This window comes from Aotus nancymaae, unplaced genomic scaffold (genome assembly GCF_030222135.1).
Source record: "Aotus nancymaae isolate 86718 unplaced genomic scaffold, 86718_ANA_hifiasm-v0.15.2.pri h1tg000053l, whole genome shotgun sequence".
NCBI lineage: Eukaryota > Metazoa > Chordata > Mammalia > Primates > Aotidae > Aotus > Aotus nancymaae.
Genome location: NW_026988467.1, coordinates 13,812,590 through 13,839,610, shown reverse-complemented (window position 1 = coordinate 13,839,610; position 27,021 = coordinate 13,812,590). Strand labels below are relative to the sequence as shown.

Sequence of the window (27,021 nt, the reverse complement as noted above, 5' to 3'; positions counted from 1 at the left end):
TTCTCCGTGATGGCCAGGCTGGTCTTGAACTCCTGACCTCAGGTGATCCACCCACCTCTCCGTGTGACTTGTGTCGGTGCGTCCGGGGCTGTCCCTCGTCTCCGGGCGCCCCGCCCCCGGCGTACGCGGGGGAGCCGGCGAGGACTACAAGTCCCGGCATCCCCGGCGCGGGCGCGGCGCGGGCCGCAGAGGGCCGGGCGGGGCTTGCGGCGCGCACGGAGGGACTGCGGCAGTGTCGGAGCCGCTCAGAGCCCGGCAGCCAGGTGCCCCGCCCGCCCGTCCCGCGCCAGCCCCGCGCCACCCGCCCCGGGCCGCCCGGACCGCACCCCCGCCCAGGGCCTTGCGCACGCCGGGGCCCAGGCCAAGGGCCGCAGCGCCGGGGCCGGCGATGAGCGCGAGGAGCCGGCATGAGCGCAGGTGAGTGCGGAGCCCGGGTCGGCCCCGAGCCTGCCGCAGTCCCCGAACCGCCAGTCGTCGCCCCTCCGGGGCGACGCCCCCCACCGTGGAGTCGCGAGCCCAGAGAGCGGGCCCTGGGCGGAGATCCTGGGCCCATCCCCTCCCCTTGACGGGGACTCGGCCCGGGTATCTTCCCAGAGACGCCGAGGGGAGGTGGGTAGGGGGGTGGCGCCGCCGCGCACAGCTGGTCCCTCCCCTCCCCTGCACCCCGCAGCCGCGGCATTGGGAGCCGGGCACTTGTGCTAGAGGGTCCTGGGGCCGTGCGGGGGCGGGGAGGGCACCCCACGCCCACTTAATCGAATCCCATCCCGAGTGACGATTGTCCAGGTGGGGGAGGCAGCTGCATCCTCGGGCCTCTGGGCAGTTACCCCTCTGGGCTGAATGAATGAATGGTCTTGGGGAAGCCGGGACCCCATTTCCTGGGTAGATGTCCTGGGGCACAGCGCCACTCCTGACCCCCTGCCTCAGGCCCCCAGAGAAAACCCATCACACCCAGGGCCAAGGGCCACACCCTCCATGCGACCCATCCCAGGCCAGATGCCCTACGCCCACTCCTCCAGGGTCTAAGTTAAACCCCACCTGCAGCCAGGCAAATCCCAGCACTTTGGGAGGCCAAGGCGGGCAGATCACCTGAGGTCGGGAGTTGGAGACCAGCCGGACCAACATGGAGTTGTGGTGAGCCGAGATCGCACCATTGCACTCCAGCCTGGGCAACAAGAGCAAAACCCCATCTCAAAATAAATAAAATCCCACCTGCTGGGAACGGGTCCAGTCACCCTCCCCCATCCAGAAAGGTCTCATCTCAGTGTCTGTCACTCATCTCCCAGCCCCACAGCCTAGAGTGCATCCCCAGTGAGGGAGGGGAAAGTGAGGAAAGACGGCCCCTAGAATTCACCTCCAAAAATGGGAAGACGGTTCACACACACTCCCGCCCCATCCTGGCAGAAGACAGGAGCTCCCTGCCACCGAGGAACCATAACTAAGAAGGAGGCAGCCACCAGGTCACCAGCAGGAAGCCAAGGCTTCCGCAGGAAATGAGAGGTCCCAATGGCTTTGGCTCTAGCCCCTCCGCTCCACACTGTGCTGGTGACATTGCCCCCAGGCTGTGACCTCAGACCAGGTTTAAGTCCAGTCTTGCCGCTCATAGCTGTGTGACTTTATTCGTGTTAATCCACCTCTCTGGGCCTCGTTTTAAATGGGAATCCTAATCTGTACTTTTCATGGAATGGCTGTAGGGAGGAACTAAGAAGAATGTGCTCATTCAGATGCACTCATTTCCAGCTTCTCAAACCCTTTCAAGCTCTATGACCTTGGACCAGGAATTCACATGCTGACAATGGGGATAATAATAGTCACTACTGTCAGGGGGGCAGGGGGGGGCGGGGCTGGGGGTGGTGGTTTACACCTGTAATCCCAGCACTCTGGGAGTCCAAGGCGGATGGATTACTTGATGTCAGGAGTTTGAGACCAACCTGGCCAACATAGAGAAACCCTATTTGTACTAAAAATACAAAAATTAGCTGGGTGTGGTGGTGTGTGCCTGTAATCCTACTCAAGAGGCTGAGGCAGGAGAATTGCTTGAAGCAGGGCGGAGGTTGCAGTGAATCGAGATTTACGCCACTGCACTCCAGCCTGGGATACAGAGCAAGACTCCATCTCAGAAAAAAAAAAAATAGTCACTACCTCAGAGGGTTGTATGTGAAGATTATTTGAGTTAGCACACTGAGGGGCTTCCACAGTGCATGGTAAGCGCTCCATGGGAGTTGCTGTTAATCAGAAGAGTAATGACAGACTGGGCGCAGTGGCTCGAGCCTGTAATCCCAGCACTTTGGGAGGCCGAGGTGGGTGGATTACTTGACATCAGGAGTTCGAGACCAGCCTGGCCAACATGGCAAAACCCCTTCTCTAAAAATACAATAATTAGCTGGGTGGGGTGGTGTGCACCTGTAGTCCTAGCTACTTCTGGAAGCTGAGGCAGGAGAATTGCTTAAACCTGGGAGGTGGAGGGTGCAGTGAGCCGAGATCTTGTCATTGCACTCCAGCCTGGGAGACAGAAGAAGATTCCATCTCAAAAAAAAAAAAAAAGAGCAATGGCACCCATCGTGAAGCAATGGCACCCTTTGTGGGGCTCTCACCCCACACAGCCTGTGGGTGCCTGTTCTGGGCTGGTCTGAGCTGGTGAGAGCTCAGATCCCCTCCTGCAGCAGCCCTGGGGAGACTGGGCTGTGGATGGGGATAAACAGGTGTGCCCGGGCTTGATCCTTGCAGGGAGGGGCTCTGGAGGTTTCCACAGCTGTGACTTCTTCAAATTCTGCTCCCCTCCTCCTCCTTGCCAAAGTTGACAGAGAGTGTCATTGTGAAGTGACAGTCATATGATAGACATAAGAAAGAACTTCCCAGGGGTGACCGCTGTTTACATCCTGGGGCCTCCACCCTCTTTATGAAGAAGCTTTTCTTCATAATGAGGCTTAAGGCCCAAAGTGCTGTAATCCCAACACTTTGGGAGGCTGAGGTAGGAGTTCAAGATCAGCCTGGGAACAAAATGAGACCCTGTCGCTAACTAAAAAAAAATTAGCCAGGTTCAGTGGTACCTGCCTGTAGTGCCAGCTACGCAGAAGGCTGAAGCAGGAGAACTTCCTTTAGTCCAGGAAGTCAAGGCTGCAGTGAGCTGGGATCGGGCCGCCGTGCTCCAACCTGGGTAACAGAGTAAGACCCTGCCTCTTTTTTTTTTTTTTTTTTTTTGAGAAAGTCTTCTTCTGTCGCCAGGCTGGAGTGCAGTGGCACCATCTCATCTCAGTGCAGCCTCCACCTCCCAGGCTCAAGCAATTCTCCAGCCTCAGCCTCCTGAGTAGCTGGGATTACAGGCACGTGCCACTGCGCCCAGCTAACTTTTGTATTTTTAGTAGAGATGGGGTTTTACCATGTTGGCCAGGCTGGTCTTGAACTCCTAACCTCAGATGATCCACCTGTCTTGGCCTCCCAAAGTGGTAGGATTACAGGCCTGAGCCACTGTGCCCAGCCAAGACCCTATCTCTTTAAAAAAAAAAAAAAATGAAGAGGCTGGATCCCCTACACCCTACTCCTAGCACCTTTGCCTTCAAGCTCTGTTGTGTCCATGAGATGGACATTCATTCATTCAGTCAGTCAGTCAGTCAGTGTTTCCTGACCCCCCAGCACATGGCAGGCACTGTGGGCAGGAAGGGCTGTGACACTCCTGTGAGCCTGGTGCTGATGGAGTGTCAGGAAGTAGGTGTTCGGGGCAGAGAGGACCTGGGAAGAAGGCCAGCCCTGTTCCAGCTTTGAGACAAGTCAGGGCAACTGCCCCTGACGCGCGGTGCTCTCGTTTGTCAGACTGGGTACGGGAGCCCACCTTGTGTGCTTGGTGCGGGAGGAAATCAGGTCAGCACCGCAGTGATGGCTCAGGGCAAGCCCAGCAGGGTACCGGCTCCTTTCCCATCCCTGAGCCCACTGGGCTGCTGGCCTGAGGGTTTTAAGGCACAAGGAGAACTGTTGAATGGGCCTGGGGAGTAGTGAGGCAGCCGGGGCTTCAGACAGGGTGATGAGAAAGGAGAAGGGAGCCTGGGAAATGGGTGGGCAGAAGCCACGCCCCCCTGGCCCAGGAGCTGGCAGCTACCCACCTGTCCGGGCTAGCACCCCAGGAACTTCAAATGCCTGGGCCAAGCTGGCTCCTGCCTCCCTGTGTGTCGGATGCCTCGGGATTATCATCCTAGAGATGAGAAATGGAAGCCCAGAGAGGCAAAGGCACTTGCTCAACGAAACACAGCTTCCTTGGAAGAGAACCAAGAACACATTCATGGTAAAGAAGAAGAGGATCATGATGATGATGATGATGATGATGTGTGGCCTTTGGGCAACTTGCTTCACCTCCCTGGGCCTCAGTTTCCCAATCTGTAAAATAGGGATAAAAGTAGTACCCACGTCATTGGGGTGTGGTGAGGAATAAATGAATGACTATAAAGCGCTTGGAACAGCATCTGGCGCCTTGTAGCCCTGGGGTGTTCTTTCCCTTACACCCCAGAAATGTCTGGAGATGAGCCTTAAAAGATAAGAAACTCCCACCCTGTCCTACTTCAGGAAGCCAGCCTCCAGGGTGGGTGAACCTCAGTTGGAACTCCAGTGCCAGCTGGGACTGCTGACATTCTGAAAAGAGACAAAAAAAAAAAAAAAAAAAAAGCTGTGGCTTGTCGGTGGCCAAGGACCTAAAAGCCCAGCTAGACAGTATCAGTCATCCTGAATACCCACTCCTCTGCCCCCCACCCTGGGCCAGGAGCCAGAGTGGGTTCCCCTCCCCCAGCCAGAGAGCAGAGAGGCCCTCAGTGGTTGCTCTTCTGCAGGTTGTCATCGGGAAGGGAAGGAAATGGCATTCTTGCCCCAACAAGGGTCACTCGGGGACTGGACTGGGACCAGAAAGTGAAAGTGAAACCAGCCAACCAGATCCACCACCCCAGGGACCCAGGCAGGCAGGCAGGGGTTGGGGGTCTCTATGAGCCTGGCCTTAGGTCCCCCGACCAGCCTCAAAAATCTACACCTTCTATTGGACATGCCCAGAGACCCCAGTAGTTTGGGAGCTGCAGGCTTCTGTGCTGGTGTGTGAGAGAGCGTGGTTTTTTCTTTTCTTTTTTTTTTTTTTAAGACGGGGTTTCACCATGTTGGTCAGGCTGGTCTTGAACTCCCGACCTCAGGTGATCCACCCGCCTTGGCCTCCAAAGTGCTTGGATTACAGGCATAAGCCACCACATCCAGCCAATAGTGTGTTTTAATGTCGGATCTTTAAGATGGAGCACATCCCTCCCATAATTAAGAGAGACACAAGATAAAAATAAAGATTGTCTTACTGGCCGGCTGTGGTGGCTCACCCGTAGTCCCAGCATTTGTGGAGGCAGAAGTGGGTGAATCGCTTGAGCCTATGAGACCAGCCTGGGTAACACAGTGAAACCCCGTCTCTACAAAAAATAACAAAAATTAGAGTATAGTGTTGTACACCTGTAGTCTCAGCTACTCAAGAAGTAGATAAGGGAGGGTGAAACCCTGTCTCAGTAGCAATTGTATTACTTAGAGCGTGTGCGTGTTCTGCAGAGACCAGGTTCTTCCTAGAGCTGGCTGCGCCATCATTTGTTTCCTGAATCTATCAAGCGGATGGGAAGAGAGATTGGCCATAGGTGCGGCTTCCGTTAATTTGATTTTCAAATTTTCTGGTTGAGAGAGGTCTTACGAGGTACAGGACATGTGCCCTCTTCTCCAGAAGTGCCCACATGGGCCCAAAAGCACAGGCGCTGGGCTCCAGCTTCCTGGCTCCACCACTTACTGCTGGGGCTTCTGTGTCTCTGAGCCTTAGTCCCCTCATTTATAAAACGGGAAGACTGGCCAGGTGTGGTGGGTCGTGCCTGTAATCCTATCACTTTAGGAGACCGAGGTGGGCTGATCACCTGAGCTCAGGAGTTCAAAACCAGCCTGACCAACGTGGCAAAACCCCATCTCCATTAAGAATACAAAATTAGACCGGGTGTGGTGGCTCACACCTGTAATCCCAGTACTTTGGGAGGCCGAGGCGGGCGGATCACTTGAGGTCAGGAGTTTAAGACCAGCCTGACCAACATGGTGAAGCTCTGTCTCTACTAAAAATACAAAAATTAGCTGGGCTTGGTGGCACACACCTATAGTCCCAGCTACTTGGGAGGCTGAGGCAGGAGAATCGCTTGAACCCAGGAGGCAGAGGTTGCAGTGAGCGGATATCATGCCACTGCACTCCAGCCTGGGTGACAGCAAGACGCCATCTCAAAAACAAAACAAAACAAAACAAAAAGAATATAAAATTAGGCCAGCATGGTGGCTCACGCCTGTAACCCCAGCACTTTAAGAGGCAGAGGCAGGTGGATCACCTGAGGTCAGGAGTTCAGGACCACCCTGACCATTATGGTGAAACCCTGTCTCTACTGAAAATACAAAAATTAGCTGGGTGTGGTGACAGCCACCTGTAATCCCAGCTACTCAGGAGGCTGAGGCAGGAGAATCGCTTGAACCTGGGAGGCGGAGGTTGCAGTGAGCCGAGATGGTGCCACTGCACTCCAGCCTGGGTGATAGAGCCGAGACTCCGTCTCAAAAAACAAAAAAAAAGAGAGCGTATCTGCAATAGAGCTATCTGATACTATTCCCCAAGCCTCAGTTTGCCCATCTGTAAAGATAGCCCTGCAGAGCTGATCATTTATCAGTCCAGACTCTACTTTGCATTTCCTCACTGCCAGGCCTAGGCTGGGCATGGGGATCAAATAAGCAAAAATTAACCAGGAGTGGTGGTGCCTTCCTGTAATCCCAGTTACTTGGGAGTCTGAGGCAGGAGAATTGCTTGAACCCAGGAGGTGGAGATTGCAGTGAGCTGAGATCACTTGACTATACTCCAGCCTGGACGACAGAGTGACACTCTGTCTCAAAAAAAAAAAAAAAAAAAAAGACACTACACATAAGAATCAACAGAAGACCAAAGAGCCAGATAAGGGACCCAGGAAGACATGAGCTTCGGGCTGTATCAGACCAGATGCTTTTTTTTTCCTTTTTGAGACACAGTTTCACTCTTGCGCAGGCTGGAGTGCAGTGGCGCAATCTTGGCTCACTGCAGCCTCCTCCTCCCAGGTTCCAGTGATTCTCCTGCCTCAGGCTCCCAAGTATCTGGGATTATAGGTGTGTGCCACCATGCCTGGTTAATTGTTGTATTTTTAGTAGAGATGGGGTTTCCCCATGTTAGCCAGGTTGGTCTTAAACTTCTGACCTCAAGTGATCCACCTGCCTCGGCCTCCCAAAGTGCTGGGATGACAGGCGTGAGCCACCAGGCCCAGGCTGAATGCTTATTGTTTTTAAGGAAGTAAGAGGAGGAGGTGCCTCCCCAAATGACCTTTTTCTTTTCTGTCCACAGACAGCAGCCCCCTCGTGGGCAGCACGCCCACCGGTTATGGGACCCTGACGATAGGGACATCAATAGATCCCCTCAGCTCCTCAGTTTCATCCGTGGTAAGTGGGCAGAGTGGGGCGGGGAAAAGCTGTGGGTGGGCGTGATGCCCAGGCCCACGCAGACACCCCGGCTTCCTACTCCAGTGCGGCCCCACCCCGACCTGGGCCCTCTCGCTGTGTTCACAGAGGCTCAGCGGCTACTGCGGCAGTCCATGGAGGGTCATAGGCTATCACGCCGTGGTCTGGATGATGGCTGGGATCCCTTTGCTGCTCTTCCGTTGGAAGCCCCTGTGGGGGGTGCGGCTGCGGCTCCGGCCCTGCAACCTGGCCCACGCCGAAACACTCGTTATCGAAATAAGAGACAAAGAGGTGAGAGTCAGGCCGAGCCTGGGCTAGAGGAGCGCTGTGAGGGTCAGGGGCGGGGTGGAGGATGTCTGGGTTCCAACCTGGCCACTGACTTGCCATGGGCCACTAAGCAGGTTCTGCTCTTCTCCGGACCTCAGCTTTCCCATCTGAGCAGTGGGCAGAAGGGACTGGTCGGGTGATTTCTGAGGGCTCCCCATAGCCTTGATGTCTGCCTTCTCCAGCAAGGGCCCCCTGGCTGTGGGACAGGGCCTGGGAGGGGAGGGGACCCTTCCGGGACTGAGTCCATACCTCTGTGTTCCAGGATAGTTCCTGGCAGCTCTTCACTGTCCAGGTGCAGACTGAGGCCATTGGCGGAGGCAGGTGAGGTAGCCCCATCACCTCTTCCCAGAAGCCCCTGCCCTGGCCTCTCCGACCTCCCCAACCCCCAACCCCCTCACCAACCACAAAGGCTGACTCCAGCTCCTCCCATCCTAGGGGGAGGAAAGGTGGCTCTTTGAGCACAGGGAGGTGCCAGGGCAGCTCCCAGAGCTTGAGAGTAACCTCCACCCCTCTCCCCAGCCTGGAGCCACCCCCACAGGCCCAGGCAGAGGACGGCCGGAGCCAGGCGGCAGTGGGGGCAGTACCGGAGGGTGCCTGGAAGGATACAGCCCAGCTCCACAAGAACGAGGAGGCAGTGAGTGGACGGACAGGCTCTGGACAAGTCCTTGCCCCCCTCTCTGGGCCTCAGTGTCATGATCTGTGCAACGGGAGAGTCACACTTCATGTTCTCCAACCACGTTTTGGTTCTGTTGTCCCAAACGTCCAGGATGCTGTCTGAGCACGTGCACACTTTCGAGCCCCTCCCACCTCTCTGTCTGGTGACACCAGTCCCTGCCCCCTACCTCCCATCCCTCAGCTCCCAACACAAGCACACTGCTCCTGGGGCTCGGGCCAGCTTCCAACCCATCCTCTCCTCTCTTCCACCCAGAAGCGGGTGCTGCGGTATTACCTCTTCCAGGGCCAGCGCTATATCTGGATCGAGACCCAGCAAGCCTTCTACCAGGTCAGGTAGGAGTCAGGGCCTGTGCGGCTCACATCACCTCCCAGAGTGGCACTGGTTTGGGCACAGACAGTGGCATGGCGTGGCCTGGGCTCCCCTCTCACCTCTGTTGCTTTTGATCTCTGAAACCCTGGGCAGGTTACTGAACCTCTCCAGGCCTGTGTATCTCTGTCTGTAAATATTGCATGGAGGTAACTGCTGCCTCCTAGGATTGTTTTGGCAGTGAAATAGATAATAATTCACGTACAGCTTGGCATCGCGTCTGGCCCGAGGTGGTGACACCACTGTGAATCAGACCATCAGCTCTGGACTCAGTCTCCTCGGGGTTTAGTCACCGCTCTGCCACCTACAAAACACTTAAGAAACATGAGCTAGGGCTGGGCACGGTGGCTGACTCTTGTAATCCCAGCACTTTGGGAGGCTGAGGTGGGTGGATCATGAGGTCAGGCGTTCAAGACCAGCCTGGCCAAGATGCTGAAACACCGTCTCTACTGAAATACAAAAATTAGCCGGGCATGTTGGCATATGTCTTCGTTCCCAGCTACTTGGGAGGCTGAGGCAGGAGAATCACTTGAACCTGGGTGGCAGAAGTTGCAGTAAGCCAAGATCGCACCACTGCACTCCAGCCTGGGTGACGGAGCAAGCCTCTGTCTCAAAAAAAAAACAAGAAACATGAGCTCACCACACACCTTTGTGTGTGTGTGTGTGTGTGTGTGTGTGTGTGTGTGTGTGTGTTTTGAGACAGAGTCTTACGCTGTCGCCCAAGCTGGAGTGCAGCGGCTCGATCTCACGTCACTGCACCCTCCACCTCCCAGGTTCACGTGATTCTCCTGCCTCAGCCTCCCAAGTAGCTGGGATTACAGGTGCACACCATCATATCCAGTGAATTTTTTGTATTTTCAGTAGAGACAGGGTTTCACTATGTTGGCCAGACTGGTCTCCAACTCCTGACCTCGTGATCTGCCTGCCTCAGCCTCCTAAAGTGTTGAGATTACAGGTGTGAGCCACTGCGCCTGGTCTTTTTTTTTTTTTTTTTTAATTTTTATTTTTAATGGAGTATCACTCTTGTTGCCCAGGCTGGAGTGCAATGGCACAATCTCAGCTCACTGCACCTCCACCTCCTGGGTTCAAGTGATTCTCCTGCCTCAGCCTCCCACGTAGCTGGGACTACAGGTGCCTCCCACCATGTTCAGCTGATTTTTGTATTTTCAGTAGAGACGGGGTTTTACCATGTTGGCCAGGCTGGTCTCAAACTCCTGACCTTAGGCAATCCACCCGCCTCAGCCTCCCAAAGTGCTGGGATCACAGGCGTGAGTCACTGCACCCTGCCCACACACCTTAGTTTGAATGCCCTAGAAGCAGACCCCCAGATGAGGGCTCAAGGGCAGTGGGTTTGTTTTGAAGGTAATCCTGGGCAGTGCTGGGGAAGGGTCCGTAGAAGAGAAGGGAGGTTATGCTGGCTGCCACCGCCGTGGACACCCGAAGTTCAGTCGCCCTGGGATTTCCTTGGGCCAATGTAGACCACACACCCCTCCGGGCATCCTCACGCAGTTAGTGAGGGAGCTGGGACACTTACCCATCAATTCCCTGCCATTATCGGTCACGGGACAGGAACTCTACTACACTTTCTGCTTTCCGGGCTCACAGGCAGAGCATACACACACAGCTGGAAGGTGTCAAGTAAAGACAGGTGTTTTCGCCGGGCGTGGTGGCTCACGCCTGTAATCCCAGCACTTTGGGAGGCCAAGGCGGGTGGATCACGAGGTCAAGAGATCGAGACCATCCTGGTCAACATGGTGAAACCCCATCACTACTAAAAATACAAAAAAATTAGCTGGGCACGGTGGCGCGTGCCTGTAATCCCAGCTACTCAGGAGGCTGAGGCAGGAGAATTGCCTGAACCCAGGAGGTGGAGGTTGCGGTGAGCCGAGATCACGCCATTGCACTCCAGCCTGGGTAACAAGAGCGAAACTCCGTCTCAAAAAAAAAAAAAAAAAAAAAAAGACAGGTGTTTTTTCAGGGTCCAGCTTTCAGGTGGAGGTGAGGCAGAGGGGAGATGGGGATGACAGCAACAGCTTCTGCTGCATGATGGGAATAATAGCAAAAATCGCTGGCGTGTTTATCACCTAGCAAGTGGCAGGCACATCCACCACACCTGGCTAATTTTTGTATTTTTAGTAGAGATGGGGTTTCACCATGTTGGCCAGACTGGTCTCAAACTCCTGACCTCAGGTGATCTGCCTGAGAGGCTTGCCTTACTTAATCCACCTATGTTGAGGTCTATGAGAACGGCACGTCTGCCAGGGTCTCTTGACCTGCAAGACACTTAGGGGTCTCTATGCTGGAGCGATCCCCACACACCTATGGCCCTAGGTAGTAGGTGCTGTCACTGCCCCCATTTTGCAGATGAGAAAACTGAGACACAGAGAGGTTAAGTGACTTGCCCAAGGTATCATCAGTGTAAATAGTGCCCTATCACTAAATAACAGCTGCTCTTTTCACTGTTGATATTATTAGCATCATCTCTCGTTGTTTTCCTTTGGTGACTTGGTTTGGGGCCCAGTCAGAGGAACAAAAGGGCAAAGCCAAGCCTTGGGTTCAAGGGGGGCTTACTCGCTCCCAGGAGCTCAGTGTGGCAGAAGAGGGACAGGGGGCCTGGAGCTCGGAGTCTCCAGCCTGCATGGGTGGGGATGCAGGGTTCAGGCCCCATGGCCCACACATGTCCCCTCCCACCCACCCCCAGCCTGCTGGACCACGGCCGCTCTTGTGATGACGTCCACCGCTTCCGCCATGGCCTCAGCCTCCAGGACCAAACAGTGAGGTCAGTGCTACCTTGGGCCAGGGCGCCCTGAGAGCTGGGGCCCCCTGTGTTGTTCCCAATGTGGCTGCCTTCCAGTCACCTGCCTTCTCTGGGCCTCAGTTTCCCCAGCTGTAAAATGGGGAGCTCCTTCACCCCAGGAGGGTGAAGGACCTCCTCCTTCTGATGGCTCGGCCTCATCTTCTCTTCCAGGAAGGCCATTTATGGCCCCAACGTGATCAGCATACCCGTCAAGTCCTACCCCCAGCTGCTGGTGGATGAGGTAGGGCTGTCCCTGGGTCTTGCCCCAGCCCTGGCCTGGCTTGCCTCCTCTGGGCCACCTTACAGGGGCAGCCACACCAGCTGCTCCTTCTCCATAGTGGAGCATCGTCTCAGAACCTGCCGCAGTCAGCCTAGCCAGAGAGACCAGGTCCAGGAATTGGAGGTTTCGCCCAAGGCTTGGGCCACAGATTGGGGTGCCACTTGCGGCATTGGAGGCCGAGAGGCAAATCCATGCAGCCTGAGCACCTACCAGGTGCCCAGAGACATGCTCTAGAGCCCGGGTCCTTTCTGCGTCCTCCACCTTCATGCTCCCCACAGCCCCATGGGTCAGGCCTGGGACTGCACTGTTCACACCTGAGAAACCCAAGCTTCAGGGGGAGGCTGTGATGTAGCCAAGGTCACACAGGGACAAAGAGAAGCCAATGACTGGGACACATCTAGAATAAAGTGTGAACATCCCAGCCCTCTGACTAGGGGCAGGCACCATGAAAGAGAAAGAGAGATCTTTGAGTCTGGCCCATAGAAATCACTGTCTGTCACTTAGGAGGTATGTGGTTTATGTATTTTGTTATTTTTTTTGAGACGGAGTTTGGCTCTTGTTGCCCAGGCTGGAGTGCAATGGTGCGACCTCTCTTCCCTCAGCCTCCCGAGTAGCTGGGGCTACAGGCGCCCACCACCACATCCAGCTATTTTTTTTTTTTTTCAGTAGAGACGGAGTTTTACTATGTTGGCCAGGCTGATCTCAAACTCCTGACTTCAGGTGATCCACCCATCTCGGCCTCCCAAGGTGCTGGGATTACAGGCGTGAGCCACGGCACCCGGCCAAAGCTATGTGGTTTTAGGCCAGTGGCTTAACCTGTCTGTGCCTCGGTTTGCTCATCTGTCAAACGGAGCTGATGGTGGCACCTGCCTTGTGGAATTGTCATTGCTGTTGTATGACATTTAGATAAAGCTCTTGGCACGTGGGGTGGTTCAGTAAATACCCTTGTCCTCTTTATTTGTTTGTTTATGTTTTTTTGAGACAGGGTCTCACTCTGTTACCCAGGCTAGAATGCAGTGGTGAGATCTCAGTTCACTGCAGCCTCCACCTCCCCAGCTTAAGTGATCCTCCCACCTCAGCCTCCTGAGTAGCTGGGAGCATAGGCACAGCCCACCCCATCAGGCTAATCTTTGTTTTTCTTTTAGAGATGGGGTTTTGCCATGTTGCCCAGGCTGGTCATAAACTTTGTCTTCTTTAGAGCAGAGACACCGAGGGCCCTGGGGATGTCTGGGTGGGTGGGGACGGGACTGATCAGAAGAAAGGTCTGCCTCAGTCCTTTGGCAGCCGGTGGGCCCTCTGCTCCCATCAGCACAGGAGATCTGGCCTGTGGCTGGCCTGCCCTGGGACGAGGACCTGATCCTGCCTCCTGCCCCTCCCCCAGGCACTGAACCCCTACTATGGGTTCCAGGCCTTCAGCATCGCGCTGTGGCTGGCTGACCACTACTACTGGTATGCCCTGTGCATCTTCCTTATTTCCGCCATCTCCATCTGCCTGTCGCTGTACAAGACCAGAAAGGTGAGTGATGTGATGCGGGCAGGGGCGGGGCAGGTGGGTGTCCAGGGGCCCCCACCCACCCATACCCCTCTTGTCTCATGCCCACAGCAAAGCCAGACTCTAAGGGACATGGTCAAGCTGTCCATGCAGGTGTGCGTGTGCCGGCCAGGGGGAGGTGAGGAGCTAGAGCCCGGGGGAAGGGGCAGGAGGGCAGGGGGAGGTGGCTGGGGCTGGCCCCACCTACCTGAGCTCCTCTCCTGCCTGCCTGCAGAGGAGGAATGGGTGGACTCCAGTGAGCTGGTGCCTGGAGACTGCCTGGTGCTGCCCCAGGAGGGCGGGCTGATGCCCTGCGATGCCGCCCTGGTGACCGGCGAGTGCATGGTGAATGAGAGCTCTTTGACAGGTAAGCCCCCAGCCCCTGGCCTGCAGCTTCCTTCCTCCCCTGCCATCCGCCCTTTGCCCTGCAGCAGAAGTTTTCATTTGAGTTTCCTTTTTTTTTTTTTTTGAGACGGAGTGTTGCTCCATTGCCCAGGCTGGAGTGCAGTGGCATGATCTCAGCTGACTGCAGCCTCCACCCCCTGGGTGCAAGTGATTCTCATGCCTCAACCTCCTGAGTAGCTGGGACCACAGGGGCATGCCACCACACCCAGCTAATTTTTGTATTTTTAAGAGACAGGGTTTCACTATGTGGCCCAGGCTGGTTTTGAACTCCTGACCTCAGGTTATCTGCCCACCTCAGCCTCCCAAGGTGCTGGGATTGCAGGCATGAGCCACCGTACCCGGCCTCCTTTTCCTTTTTCTCTCAAGTAACAATCCCGGCTTTAGCAATTGCTAACCTCACACCCTTGGGCCATTACCACTTAATATCTCTGTGCCTCAGTTTCCTCTTCTGTAAGATGGCTGTTAGTCCCTCCTTCTGGACAGAGTTGTGCAAAGTGCTTAGCAGTGTGAGAGGTGAAGCATAAACAGCCAGCCACTCAGCGTATCTGAGTTATTTCTTTTTTTTTTTTTTTTGAGGTGGAGTTTTGCTCTCGTTGCCCAGGCTGGAGTGCAATGGTGCAATCTCAGCTCACTGCAATCTCTGCCTCTCAGGTTCAAGCAATTCTCCTGCCTCAGCCTCCAAAGTACCTGGGATTGCAGGCATCCGCCACCACACCTGGCTAATTTTATATTTTTAGTAGAGATTAGGGTTTTACCATGTTGGTCAGGCTGGTCTCGAACTCCTGACCTGAAGCGATCTGCCAGCCTTAGCCTCCCAAAGTGCTGGGATTACAGGCATGAGCCACTGTGTCTGGCCCTGTGTAAATATTTCTGTTGGTTGGAGTTAGAAAAGCACTCCATGTGTGTTATAAAATAATGACAGCAGAAAGAGGACAACTCCCCCACCCCGCCCCACTGCACACACGATGCCCCCACACACACTCTGACTCCCCGGCTGCTTCCTGGGAGCTGGCTGCCACCCGCTTCCAGGAGTGTGTCCCTGTGCCTTTATGTCTCTGTCCTCTCTGAGCCTCATTGTAAAATGGAGCTGTGATTTCTTGTTCACACCTGGTTACAGAGTTAACCAAGACCTAGGGCTTAAGGGAGAACTCTACACATAACTCCTGGTTTGCTGGTGGGAGGGAGAGGTGTGGAGTGGGCCTCACACCCCACATTCCCTGCCAGGAGAGAGCGTTCCAGTGCTGAAGACAGCACTGCCGGAGGGGTTGGGGCCCTACTGCGCGGAGACACACCGGCGGCACACGCTCTTCTGTGGGACCCTCGTCTTGCAGGCCCGGGCCTATGTGGGACCACACGTCCTGGCAGTGGTGACCCGCACAGGTATGAGCCAGGAGGCTGAGCTTGAGAGAGATGCTGGGCTCAGCACCTGTGGGAGAGGTGGAGCAGGGCAGGGTGGGCCCTGAAACCTTGGACCCCATGCCCACTTCTGCTGCTGCCCTGCTCAGGGACCTCCAGCAAGTCACCCCCTAAGTGGGGCCTGAGCACTCCCATCTTAGCAGGAGAAGTTGGGCCAGACCGAGACCAAGCATTGCAAGGTCTGCAGGAGCTGCCGGGTTTACAGTGCTGGAGCGGGCAGGGATGTCTGGAGCGGGCAGGGATGTCTCGAGCGGGCAGGGATGTCTGGAGCGGGCAGGATCTTCCCTGTGTCTGGATCTTAAGTGGAACCACCCAGTGTTTAGATACTATCCACTAGTTCCTTCTTTAAAACCTTTAAAAAGCTTTAAAGAGCCTACCAGAGCCAGGCCAGACTTGTTAGGACTCTACCCTGGTGATGACTAATCTCAAAACATCCTTTCCCGGCCGGGCGCGATGGCTCAGGCCTGTAATCCCAGCACTTTGGGAGGCCAAGGAGGGCAGATTACAAAGTCAAGAGATTGAGACTATCCTGGCCAACATGGTGAAACCCCATTTCTACTAAAAATACAAAAACTAGCTGGCAGGGGTGGTGTGCACCTGTAGTCCCAGCTACTCGGGAGGCTGAGGCAGGAGAATTGCTTGAACACAGGAGGTAGAAGTTGCAGTGAGCTGAGATCATGCCACAGCACTCCAGCCTGGTGACAGAGCAAGACTCCATCTTAAAAAAGAAAAAGAAAAAAAAAAAAATCATGTCTTGCAACTCCAGAGGCCCAAGTCGGGAGGGCTTGTGTGGGGAGACCTGCCCTCACCCTAGCTTCCCTGCCTTGGGGTCCCTGCCTCCTCCCCAGGGTTCTGCACAGCTAAAGGGGGCTTGGTGAGCTCCATCTTGCATCCCCGGCCCATCAACTTCAAGTTCTATAAACACAGCATGAAGTTTGTGGCTGCCCTCTCTGTCCTGGGTGAGTGGCCCCCTGTACCCTCCTCTGCTCATAGCTCCCAGCCCAGGTCCCAAATCCCACTCAGTCCCTCGCTGTCCCCCTAGCTCTCCTCGGCACCATCTACAGCATCTTCATCCTCCACCGAAACCGGGTAAGCCTTTGGGGGTGGGCTGGGGGTTGCTGCCAGCAGGGTCCAGGGCCAGCCAGCCGGGTGCTCACATTCACGGTGCCCCCTGCCAGGTGCCTCTGAACGAGATTGTGATCCGGGCTCTGGACCTGGTGACCGTGGTGGTGCCGCCCGCCCTGCCTGCCGCCATGACCGTGTGCACACTCTACGCCCAGAGCCGGCTGCGGAGACAGGGCATCTTCTGCATCCACCCCCTGCGCATCAACCTGGGGGGCAAGCTGCAGCTGGTGTGTTTCGACAAGGTGGGGCTGCAGGTGGGGTTGGCTCAGGGGAGTGGGACAGTCACAGGCACCCTGGCCAGGCCCCAACATCAGTGCCCACAGGACGACAGGTCCTGTCTAGGGGTGGAAACCCCCAGAGGATCCACCCCCGCCCCCACCCCACCTACTCCTGCCCTCGCTGGGCTCATGGTCTGTCAGATGAAATGTCTAGGATCATGTGTTCGAGAACTGGTGGGGGGCTGGGTGCCATGGCTCACGATGGTAATCCCAGCACTTTGGGATTTGGAGGCTGAGGCGGGTAGATCACGTGAAGTCAGGAGTGTAACACCAGCCTGACCAATACGGCGAAAACTCGTAAATACAAAAATTAGCCAGGCGTGGTGGCTCATGCCTATAATCCCAGCTACTTGGGAAGCTGAGGCAGGAGAACCGCTTGAATCCGGGAGGTGGAGGTTGCAGTGAGTGGAGATCACACCACTGCACTCCAGCCTGGGTGACAGAAACTCTATCTCAAAAAAAAAAAAAGGCTGGGCACAGTGGCTCACAGTGGCGGGAGGATCACAAGGTCAACATCGAGACCATCCTGGCCAACATGGTGAATCCCCATCTCTACTAAAATACAAAAATTAGCCGGGCATGGTGGCATGCGCCTGTAATCCCAGCTACTTGGGAGGCTGAGGCAGGAGAATCATTTGAACCTGGGAGGCGGAGGTTGCAGTGAGCCGAGATTGTACCACGGCATTCCAGCCTGGCAGCAGAGGGAGATTCTGTCTCAAAAAAAAAAAAGTACTGGTGGGGACATGGGGCTGTAGTGTGCGTCCCTTACTGCTGTCAACCCTAGGCGTCCAGCAGTGACCAACACAGACATCCTTGTGGTCACTGGAGTGGGTGTGTCCCCTACCAGAATAAGTGATCCGGGAGTGCACAAAAGAGCTGTGGGGGTGGGGATGGGGGGAAGGGGCGGGCAGTGGGTTTTAGGAAGGCAGCCAGTGGGGTAGCATGCCGGGTTGTAGGTGGGGACACTTCCTTAGAGAGAAGGCAGTCAAGGAAGCCCTTGATCAGGCCCCTCAGTGACCTCATTCGGGGAGGAGCAAGGGTTAAAGGCGGGAGCAGCATAGCACAGATGGACTGCACGCCTGGGCATGGGGAATGGGAGGACAGGACAGGGCCGGGTAGGCAGTGGCCTGGTTGGCAGAGGCTAGAGGCTGGATGACATTCAGAGGGTGTTGGGGGCCACAGAGAGCTTTTAAACTGTGGAGGGGGTGACCAGATTCCCACAGCTCCCAGGCTAGCCAAGGAGCCAGATGTGTACTTGTACAGTTCAAGTCTAGGGTGGGGAATGCCGGCGTTGACTCATGCCCTCATTCAACAAATATATTGAGCGCCAGCTGTGGGCCAGGGCCTCTAACCACCAAATGTGGGGAAGCGAAGAGGCCATGGCTGGGAGCCCAGAGCAAACCACCTACCCTAATCGGAGGTAAAGAAGACTTCCTGGGAGAGATGCTGCTGGACAGGGAAGCAGTGGGGGCTGGGGAGGCGGCTCCAGCTCAGCTTCCTGGGGTTCCCATGGGGTCTTCCTGGCCTGGGGTTTGGATGCCCAGCTCAGCAGGGCACCCCCCATTCCAGGACTCATCACTGCCCCACCCACCTGTCTCCCGCAGACGGGCACCCTCACTGAGGACGGCTTAGACGTGATGGGGGTGGTGCCCCTGAAGGGGCGGGCATTCCTGCCACTGGTCCCAGAGCCCCGCCGCCTGCCTGTGGGGCCCCTGCTCCGAGCACTGGCCACCTGCCATGCCCTTAGCCGGCTCCAGGACACCCCCGTGGGCGACCCCATGGACTTGAAGATGGTGGAGTCTACTGGCTGGGTGAGGAGGCCAAGCAGGTCAGCCCCATGCCTCTTGGCAGTGGGGCCTAGCAAACCCCACCCCATCTTCCCTCTAGGTCCTCCAGGGTGGTCTCTTACTATGCCCACCATTCATAATACTAGGCCGGGCACAGTGACTCATACCTGTAATATGGCTCCCAGCACTTTGGGAGGCCAAGATGGGAGGATCACTTGAGCCCAGGACCCTGGCCTGACCTACATGCAAAACCCCATCTCTGCCAAAAATACAAAAATTAGCCGGCGTGGTGGTGCATGCTTGTAGTTCCAGGAGACTGAGGTGGGAGGACTAATTGAGCCCGGGTGGGTGAGGCTGCAGTGAGCTGTGATCACGCTACTGCACTCCAGCCTGGATAACAGAACGAGACCTTGTCTCAATATAATAAGAGGCTGGGTGCAGTGGCTCATGCCTATAATCCCAGCACTTTGGAAGGCTGAGGTGGGCAGATCACCTGAGTTCAGAAGTTCGAAAAGAGCCTGGCCAACATAGTGAAACCCTGTCTCTACTAAAAATATAAAAATTAGCCAAGTGTGGTGGAGCGCACCTCTAGTCCCCGCTACTCAGGAGGCTGAGGCAGGAGAATCATTTGAATCCAGGAGGCAGAGGTTGCAGTGAGCTGAGATCACACCACTGCACTCCAGCCTAAATGACAGAGTGAGACTCCATCTTAAAAATAAAAATAATAATGTCCAGGCCACATGCTGAGTGCCTGCTATCACCAGCGTGAGGCTGCAGGGGCCTGGTATTTCCTCTTCCCCAAGCCCTGGCAAGCAAGCTCAAATGCTGCTGCACGGAGGATGCCGAAGCTGGGAGATTTGGAGAAACGTGTCCCTGGTCACCCAGCAGCTTGTAAGCAGCAAAGCTAGAGTTTGAATTTGAATCCACCTGACTCCAAAGCCCACGTTCTTAACCCACCATCCAGTCTCCCATGAAGGAAGTGTTCCTTGAGTCTAGCTCGAATCTCGCTCTGAGCCAAAGCCCCCAGACACCAACCTTCCCTGCCTGCCTGCCAGGTCCTGGAGGAGGAGCCGGCCGAGGACTTGGCATTTGGGACCCAAGTCTTAGCAGTGATGAGACCCCCACTTTGGGAGCCCCAGCTGCAGGGAATGGTGAGCTGAGGGGGGCCTGTGGGGTACAGGGCAAAGGGGTGGGCTCCCCGGCCAGCACCTCATCTGCCTCTCTAACCCTGCAGGAGGAGCCCCCCGTGCCAGTCAGCGTCCTCCACCGCTTCCCCTTCTCTTCGGCTCTGCAGCGCATGAGTGTGGTGGTGTCGTGGTCAGGGGCCCCTCAGCCTGAGGCCTACGTCAAAGGCTCCCCGGAGCTGGTGGCAGGGCTCTGCAACCCTGAGACAGGTGCAGGGGGCAGCCCCCAAGGCCCCCTGGTTGGGCATTGGCACAGAATGAGGTGGGTGCCCAGCTGCTGTGCCTGCCGTCCCCTCCTCGTGACACCCGCCTCTCCCTGGCAGTGCCCACCGACTTCGTCCAGCTGCTGCAGAGCTACACAGCTGCTGGCTACCGTGTCGTGGCCCTGGCCAGCAAGCCGCTGCCCACTGTGCCCAGCCTGGAGGCAGCCCAGCAACTGACGAGGTGGGTCTGTCCCCTGGCCCATCCGCTCTGAGGACTGGGCAGAGGGAGGCTCTCCCAAAGGCAAAGCCCAGGGAAGATGCCCTGCCTGGTGGCTGGGAGAGAGGCCCTGGCCACTGCGTGACCTCTGATCTGGGTCTGCCCACCTGCCAGGGACACCGTGGAGCAGGAGCTGAGCCTCCTGGGGCTGCTGGTAATGAGGAACCTATTGAAGCCTCAGACAACGCCAGTTATCCAGGCTCTGCGGAGGACCCGCATCCGCGCCGTCATGGTGACAGGTACAGCGGCATGTGAAAGCCCAGGGTAGGAGGGCAGAATCCACCCCTTCCTGGTAGAAAGAAGGGGTACCAGGGTCCCCTTCCTGGGGCATCTTTTTGGGCTCTTGCTTCAGGCCAGGTCCTTTTCAAACATTTCACAAATCTTCACAGTATCCCGCCGCAAGTGGTAATCATCACCCCTGTCTGACAGATGAGGAAGCTGGGGCTTAGAGGAGTGGAGTGACTTCCAGGGAGTCCAGGTGTGCTGTCAGACAGCCTGTGTTCCAGCCCGGCAACTCACCTGCCAGGTGACCGCTCCAGGTTCCAGGTCGCACCTCTGAGAAATGGGGATAATGTCAGCCTCAAAGGCTGTAACAAGCTCAGGGAGCAGGAAGAGAAAGATTCTAGTCGGGCACAATGCCTCACGCCTGTAATCCCACCACTTTGGGAGGACAAGGGAGAAGGATTGTTTGAACCCTGGAGTTCGAGACCAACCTGGGCAACATGGCAAAACCCCATCTTTACAAAGAATACAAAAATGGCCTTCACAGTGACTCACGCCTGTAATCCCAGCACTTTGGGAGGCTGAGGCGGGGGATAACTTGAGGTCGAGTTCAAGACCAGCCTGGCCAACATGGTGAAATCTTGTCTCTACTAAAAATAAAAAAATTAGCTGGGCATGTTGGTGGGCGCCTGAATTCCCAGCTACTCAGGCGACTGAGGCAGGAGAATTACTTGAACCCAGGAAGTGGAGGTTGCAGTGAGCCGAGATCGTGCCATTTCACTCCATCCTGGGCAACAAGAGCAAACCCCCCCGCCCCCCCAAAAAAAGAACATAAAAATTAGCCAGGCATGGTGGCATGTGCCCGTGGTCCCAGCGACTTGGAAGTCTGAGGCAGGAGGATCGCTTGAGCCCAGGAAGTCGAGGCTGCAGTGAGCCATGATCATACCACTGTACTCCAGCCTGGGCAACATTGAGACACAGTCTCAAAAAACAGATTGTATGCCGGGCACAGTGGCTCACGCCTATAATCCCAGCACTTTGGGAGGCCAAGGCGGGTGGATCACGAGGTCAAGAGATCGAGACCATCCTGGTCAACAAGGTGAAACCCCGTCTCTACTAAAAAATACAAAAATTAGCTGGGTATGGTGACGCACACCTGTAGTCCCAGCTACTCGGGAGGCTGAGGCAGGAGAATTGCCTGAACCCAGGAGGCGGAGGTTGCGGTGAGCCGAGATCGCACCATTGCACTCCAAAAAACAGATTGTAGCCGGGTAAAACGGCAGGAGCTAAGAGGTCTGTGTCCCTCTTCTTGCCCTCCCCGCTCCTGCACTCATGCATGTGTGAACATGCATTCACTGGCACTTGGCAGCAGAGTCACGCTGCAGTAAAGAATTTGGTGGCTCATATCTGTAATCCCAGCACTCTGGGAAGCCAAGGCAGTGGGATCACCTAAGGCCAGGAGTTCAAGACCAGACTGGCCAACATGGTGAAACCCCATCTCTACTAAAAATACAGAAAAATTAACCAGGTGTGGTTGCAAGTACCTGTAATCCCGCTACTTGGGAGGCTGAGGCAGGAGAATTGCTTGAGCCCAAGAAGGAGGAGGTTACAGAGAGCTGAGATCAAGCCACTGCACTCCAGCCTGGGCAACAGAGGGAGACTCTGTCTCAAAAAAAAAGGAGTATATATGGAGCTCCAGCACGGGGCTCCAGTTTCTCCTAAGACCCTTCAATGCCTGGATCTACAGATGAGGAAACTGGGGAAAGGGATGTCGATAACCTACCTCAGCTCACTCGGCTGGTGGTGGCAGATGGATTTCATCCAGCCTATTTTCCATCTGTAAGGATCAGGATGAGGATGGCCTCCCCGGATAGCCTCAGACCCTGACCTTGCCCCATACCCCCCAGGGGACAACCTGCAGACAGCAGTCACTGTGGCCCGGGGCTGCGGCATGGTGGCCCCCCAGGAGCATCTGATCATTGTCCATGCCACCCACCCGGAGCAGGGTCAGCCTGCCTCCCTCGAGTTCCTGCCGATGGAGTCCCCCGCAGCCGTGAATGGGGTTAAGGTGAGGCTAACCCAGAGTTCCAGCTGTACCGCACCCTGTGACCCCACCCCTGTGTCACCTGACCCAGGCCCCAACTCTCCAGGGTGGGCAGGGGGAGCTAAGCTGAGCTTCCTGGGCCCCCAGGATTCTGACCAGGCTGCAAGCTACACCGTGGAGCCAGACCCCCGATGCAGGCACCTGGCCCTCAGCGGGCCCACCTTTGGTATCATTGTGAAGCACTTCCCCAAGCTGCTGCCCAAGGTAGGGCTGCCCCCAGCTCCCTGGCTCCCTGCGCCTCCCCTGCTCTGTCTCCCTCCTGGCTCATTCTCCCTGGTGGATGCCTCAGCCCTCCCCCATCTCCCTGTGCCCCCAGGTCCTGGTCCAGGGCACTGTCTTTGCCCGCATGGCCCCTGAGCAGAAGACAGAGCTGGTGTGCGAGCTACAGAAGCTTCAGTGAGTGCTCGGCAGAGGGTGTGGGCAAGGGCCTGCAGGGACTGACCTTGTCTGTTCATCTGTCCCTCCCTCCCTCCTTCCCTAGGCCCCTGTCTCCCTCCTCAGGCATCAGAGAGCTGTCACCCCTCCCCACCAAAAGCAGGCAGGCTCTTCCGGGTCTTTCATGCTAAAAATAATCATTGTAGGCTGGGTGAGGTGGCTTATGCCTGTAATCCCAGCTCTTCGGGTGGCCAAGGCAGGAGGATCACTTGAGCCCAGGAGTTTGAGACCAGCCTGGGCAACAAATTGAGACCCCATCTGTACAAAAAATTTAAAAATTAGCCAGGTGTGGTGATGCATACCTGTTGTCCCAGCTACTCAGGAGGCTGAGGCAGGAGGGTTGCTTGAGCATGGGAGGTTGTGGCTGCAGTGAGCTGTGATCGCACGCACCACTGCACTTCAGCCTGGGCAACAGAGTGAGACTGTGTCTCAAAAAAATAATAACAGGCTGGGCGCAGTGGCTTACGCCTGTAATCCAACACTTTAGGAGGCCGAGGCAGGCGGATCACCTGAGGTCAGGAGCTTGAGAGCCACCTGGACAATATGACAAAACCCAGTCTCTACTAAAAATACAAAGATTAGCCAGGCGTGGTGATGCATACCTGTAATCCCAGCTACTCAAGAGGCTGAGGCAGAAGAATCACTTGACCCTGGGAGGCAGAGGTTGTCATGAGCTGAGATCACACCACTTCAGCTTGGGCAACAGAGCGAGACTGTCTCAAAAAATAATAATAGGCTAGGCGCAGTGGCTCATGCCTGTAATCCCAGCACTTTGGGAGGCTGAGGCGGGCGGATCACCTGAGGTCAGGAATTCCGAGACCAACCTGGCCAACATGGTGTAACCCTGTCTCTACTAAAAATACAAAAAATTAGCCAGGCATGGTGGCAGGCGTCTGTAATCCCAGCTACTCAGGAGGCCGACACAGGAGAATCGCTTGAGCCCAGGAGGTGGAAGTTGCAGTGAGCTGAGATCACACCATTGCAGTCCAGCCTGGGCGACATGAGTGAAAATCCATCTCAAAAAAATAATGATAATAATAATAATTGCATCTGCTCACCGAGCCACCTGTGTGCCAGGCACCATGTGGTATTAGGGGCCCAGCTGTCATCATATTCTGCCAGCCCACCCTTGGGGTGGGTGGGGTCGTTCCCCGGGCCACACCTGCCCACGACTCTCTTCAGGTACTGCGTGGGCATGTGTGGAGATGGCGCCAATGACTGCGGGGCCCTGAAGGCGGCCGACGTCGGCATCTCGCTGTCCCAGGCAGAAGCCTCGGTGGTCTCACCCTTCACCTCAAGCATGGCCAGTATCGAGTGTGTGCCCATGGTCATCAGGTAAGGCGGGCAGGGGCCGGAGGGTGAGGGCTCAGCAGGCTGGTCAGCCAACCTGGGCCCCTAATGTCCATGCCCTGCCACCCAGGGAGGGGCGCTGTTCCCTTGACACGTCATTCAGCGTCTTCAAGTACATGGCCCTGTACAGCCTGACCCAGTTCATCTCTGTCCTGATCCTCTACACAGTGAGTATCTAGGAGCTCCGTGTCCAGAGCCATGCCAGGACCAGGGAGGGGACACAGCCGTGTGCCTCAGAGCCAGCAGGTCCTGGGAGAGATGATATGGGCTCAGATCCTGACTCTGCTACTCTCCAGCTGTGTGGTTGGGGAGGTGGCAAGGCTCAGGGGAGACGAGAAAAACACCAGGCATGGAGCCCGGTGCCCACTAGGTCCTCAGATGGCAGCAGCTGTCATGGGCTACCAGCTTGACCCCGACTTCAGGAGCTCCCCATCTGCAGGGAAGATGGAGACAGAGCCAAGACCCTTGCCCCTGGCCCTGGCCCATCCCCACAGATCTGCCCATTTCCCCAGACACACTTGCTCTGCCCCACACCTTGGCTGTGCCTCCCACACCCTACTTGGAGGAGATCTCCCCTCCCCCACTCTGCACACGACCTGCTCCCCCCAGCAAATGAGGTGACACTGCACGGCAGCGCACATCTTGTACTCGGGCCTGTCCCTGTGTCTGCCTGAAATCGAGGAGCTTCCCGAGGGTGGGAAACCTTCGCTCAGATTTAGGCCCCCCAACGTCAGCACAGGTGCCTTTTCTATCAGACCAGGGGTTTGTCTCAAATCAAGAGCTGTGCCTCCTCCGTGGGCTGGCAGGAGACTACTACCCCCATCAGATTGGGGGATGCCTTCCCCATCAGTCTCCTTTGGGGCAGGGGCGGGGCCTCTGCTATCAGACTAGGGGCAGCCAGGGCCAGGTCTCAGTTTCCCCTCTGCCCTCCCTTCCCTGTGGCAGATCAACACCAACCTGGGTGACCTGCAGTTCCTGGCCATCGACCTGGTCATCACCACCACGGTGGCAGTGCTCATGAGCCGAACGGGGCCGGCGCTGTCCCTGGGACGGGTGCGGCCGCCGGGGGCACTGCTCAGCATGCCTGTGCTCAGCAGCTTACTGCTGCAGGTGGCCCTGGTGGCCGGCGTGCAGCTGGGGGGCTATTTCCTGACCCTAGCCCAGCCGTGGTGAGTAGGGAGCTGACCACCCCCATCCCACCCCTGCCCCGTCCACCCCACGCTCATTCCCTGACCCCCATCCCTGTACTCCCAGGTTCGTGCCTCTGAACAGGACGGTGCCCGCACCAGACAACCTACCCAACTACGAGAACACCGTGGTCTTCTCTCTCTCCAGCTTCCAGTACCTCATCCTGGCCGCAGCTGTGTCCAAGGGGGCGCCCTTCCGCCGGCCGCTCTACACCAATGGTGCCGCTGCAGGCGCGGGGCAGGAGATGCTGGCAGAGAGGGGAGGAGCCTTGGGGGGCTGGGGGAGGCAGATGGGAGACAGATGGAGGGCGGCTGGTGCTCGCATGTGTGTCTGTGGTCCCAGGGGCGTGGCTCCTGCCTGAGAGACTCTCCCGCCCCCAGTGCCCTTCCTGCTGGCCCTGGCACTCCTGAGCTCCATCCTGGTGGGCCTCGTCCTGGTCCCCGGACTCCTGCAGGGGCCACTGGCGCTGAGGAACATCACTGACACCTGCTTCAAGCTGCTACTGCTGAGTCTGGTCACCTTCAACTTCGTGGGGGCCTTCATGCTGGAGGTGGGGCCCCACCCTGGGTCTCAGCAGCAGGAGAGAAGGGAGGTGGGGGTGGGTTGACCCCAGCTCAGCCCCAGCTGCCCACTACCCTATCCCTGCCCTTTGCAGAGCATGCTGGACCAGTGCCTCCCAGCCTGCCTGCGCCACCTCCGGCCCAAGCAGGCCTCCAAGAAGCGCTTCAAGCAGCTGGAACGAGAGCTGGCCGAGCAACCCTGGCCGCCACTGCCTGCCGGCCCCCTGAGGTAGTGCAGGCCCATGGGCACCCCACACACTGGAGTTCCCTGCCTCTGAGCCGCCAATTGGACCCCTCTCCAGCGACACCACCACCACAGCCCCGAGGTTGGCGATCGTCTACACTCCTGCCCTGAGACCACCCCACCCTGGGGAAACGTTGACTACTGTCCCCCACCTTGGACCATCCCTCGTAGGGACGGCAGCACCCAGCTCCCATCAGCGCTGCTGTCAGTGTAGCAAATAAAGTCACGATATTTTCCTGGCTCTCCCGTGCCTGTCTTGTACCTGGCACTATAGACCCTCCCACCTGTCCAGGAGGAAATGCACACCCCCAGGTGCCCGGCTGGCAGCACCTCCATGTGTCTGCTCCTGGAACCCCCTGGTTTTTCAGGCTGCATTAGTCAACTCCCTTCTGTGGGCCTCTGTTCCCTCATCTCACAGTAATAATGTTTCCTCTGTGTCCAGCGTGTGCCTGCAGGCTTCATTTAGCCTTTTTTTTTTTTTTTCTTCGAGACAGAGTCCTGGTCTGTTGCCTAGGTTGGAGTGCAGTGGCGCAATCTTGGCTCACTGCAACCTCCGCCTCCCGGGTTTAAGTGCCTCAACCTCAGCCTCTTGAGTAGCTGGGGTTGCAGACGTGTGCCACCACACCTGACTAAATTTTGTATTTTTAGTAGAGACGGGGTTTCGCCATGTTGGCTACGCTGGTCTCAAACTCCTGACCTCAGGTGATCTGCCCGCCTTGGCTTCCCAAAGTGCTGGGATTACAAGTGTGAGCCACTGTGCTCAACCCCG

General features: G+C 56.6%; 1 protein-coding gene across 5 annotated transcripts; it reads left to right on the top strand.

The window, feature by feature from the left end:
• The first annotated feature begins 231 nt into the window (after positions 1–231).
• ATP13A2 (ATPase cation transporting 13A2) lies at positions 232–26,493 on the top strand. 5 transcript variants are annotated; one of them, XM_064363349.1, is made up of 29 exons: positions 232–417; positions 7,385–7,479; positions 7,606–7,788; positions 8,087–8,145; positions 8,344–8,458; positions 8,753–8,832; positions 11,568–11,645; positions 11,835–11,904; positions 13,325–13,459; positions 13,547–13,613; positions 13,710–13,841; positions 15,104–15,259; positions 16,144–16,254; positions 16,338–16,384; positions 16,474–16,662; positions 18,303–18,509; positions 19,541–19,636; positions 19,720–19,879; positions 19,993–20,113; positions 20,264–20,388; positions 22,279–22,439; positions 22,563–22,679; positions 22,792–22,871; positions 24,093–24,245; positions 24,331–24,427; positions 25,206–25,429; positions 25,515–25,666; positions 25,829–25,998; positions 26,104–26,493. In XM_064363349.1, the coding sequence occupies exons 1-29, from the start codon at positions 408–410 to the stop codon at positions 26,239–26,241; spliced, it is 3,528 nt and encodes a 1,175-aa protein (XP_064219419.1). In that variant the 5' UTR covers positions 232–407; the 3' UTR covers positions 26,242–26,493. The 5 variants fall into 5 exon arrangements, with proteins under 5 accessions (XP_064219419.1, XP_064219420.1, XP_064219421.1 ...); XM_064363350.1 differs by having other exon boundaries at positions 372–417; positions 16,474–16,647; XM_064363351.1 differs by lacking the exon at positions 16,144–16,254 and having other exon boundaries at positions 372–417.
• The last annotated feature ends 528 nt before the right edge of the window (positions 26,494–27,021 follow it).

Coding starts and splice junctions, on each gene's coding strand:
- ATP13A2 (XM_064363349.1), top strand. Junction 8,833..11,567: donor CAAGCCTTCTACCAGGTCAG/GTAGGAGTCAGG, acceptor ACCCACCCCCAG/CCTGCTGGACCACGGCCGCT. Junction 19,637..19,719: donor AGCCCCAGCTGCAGGGAATG/GTGAGCTGAGGG, acceptor CTAACCCTGCAG/GAGGAGCCCCCCGTGCCAGT.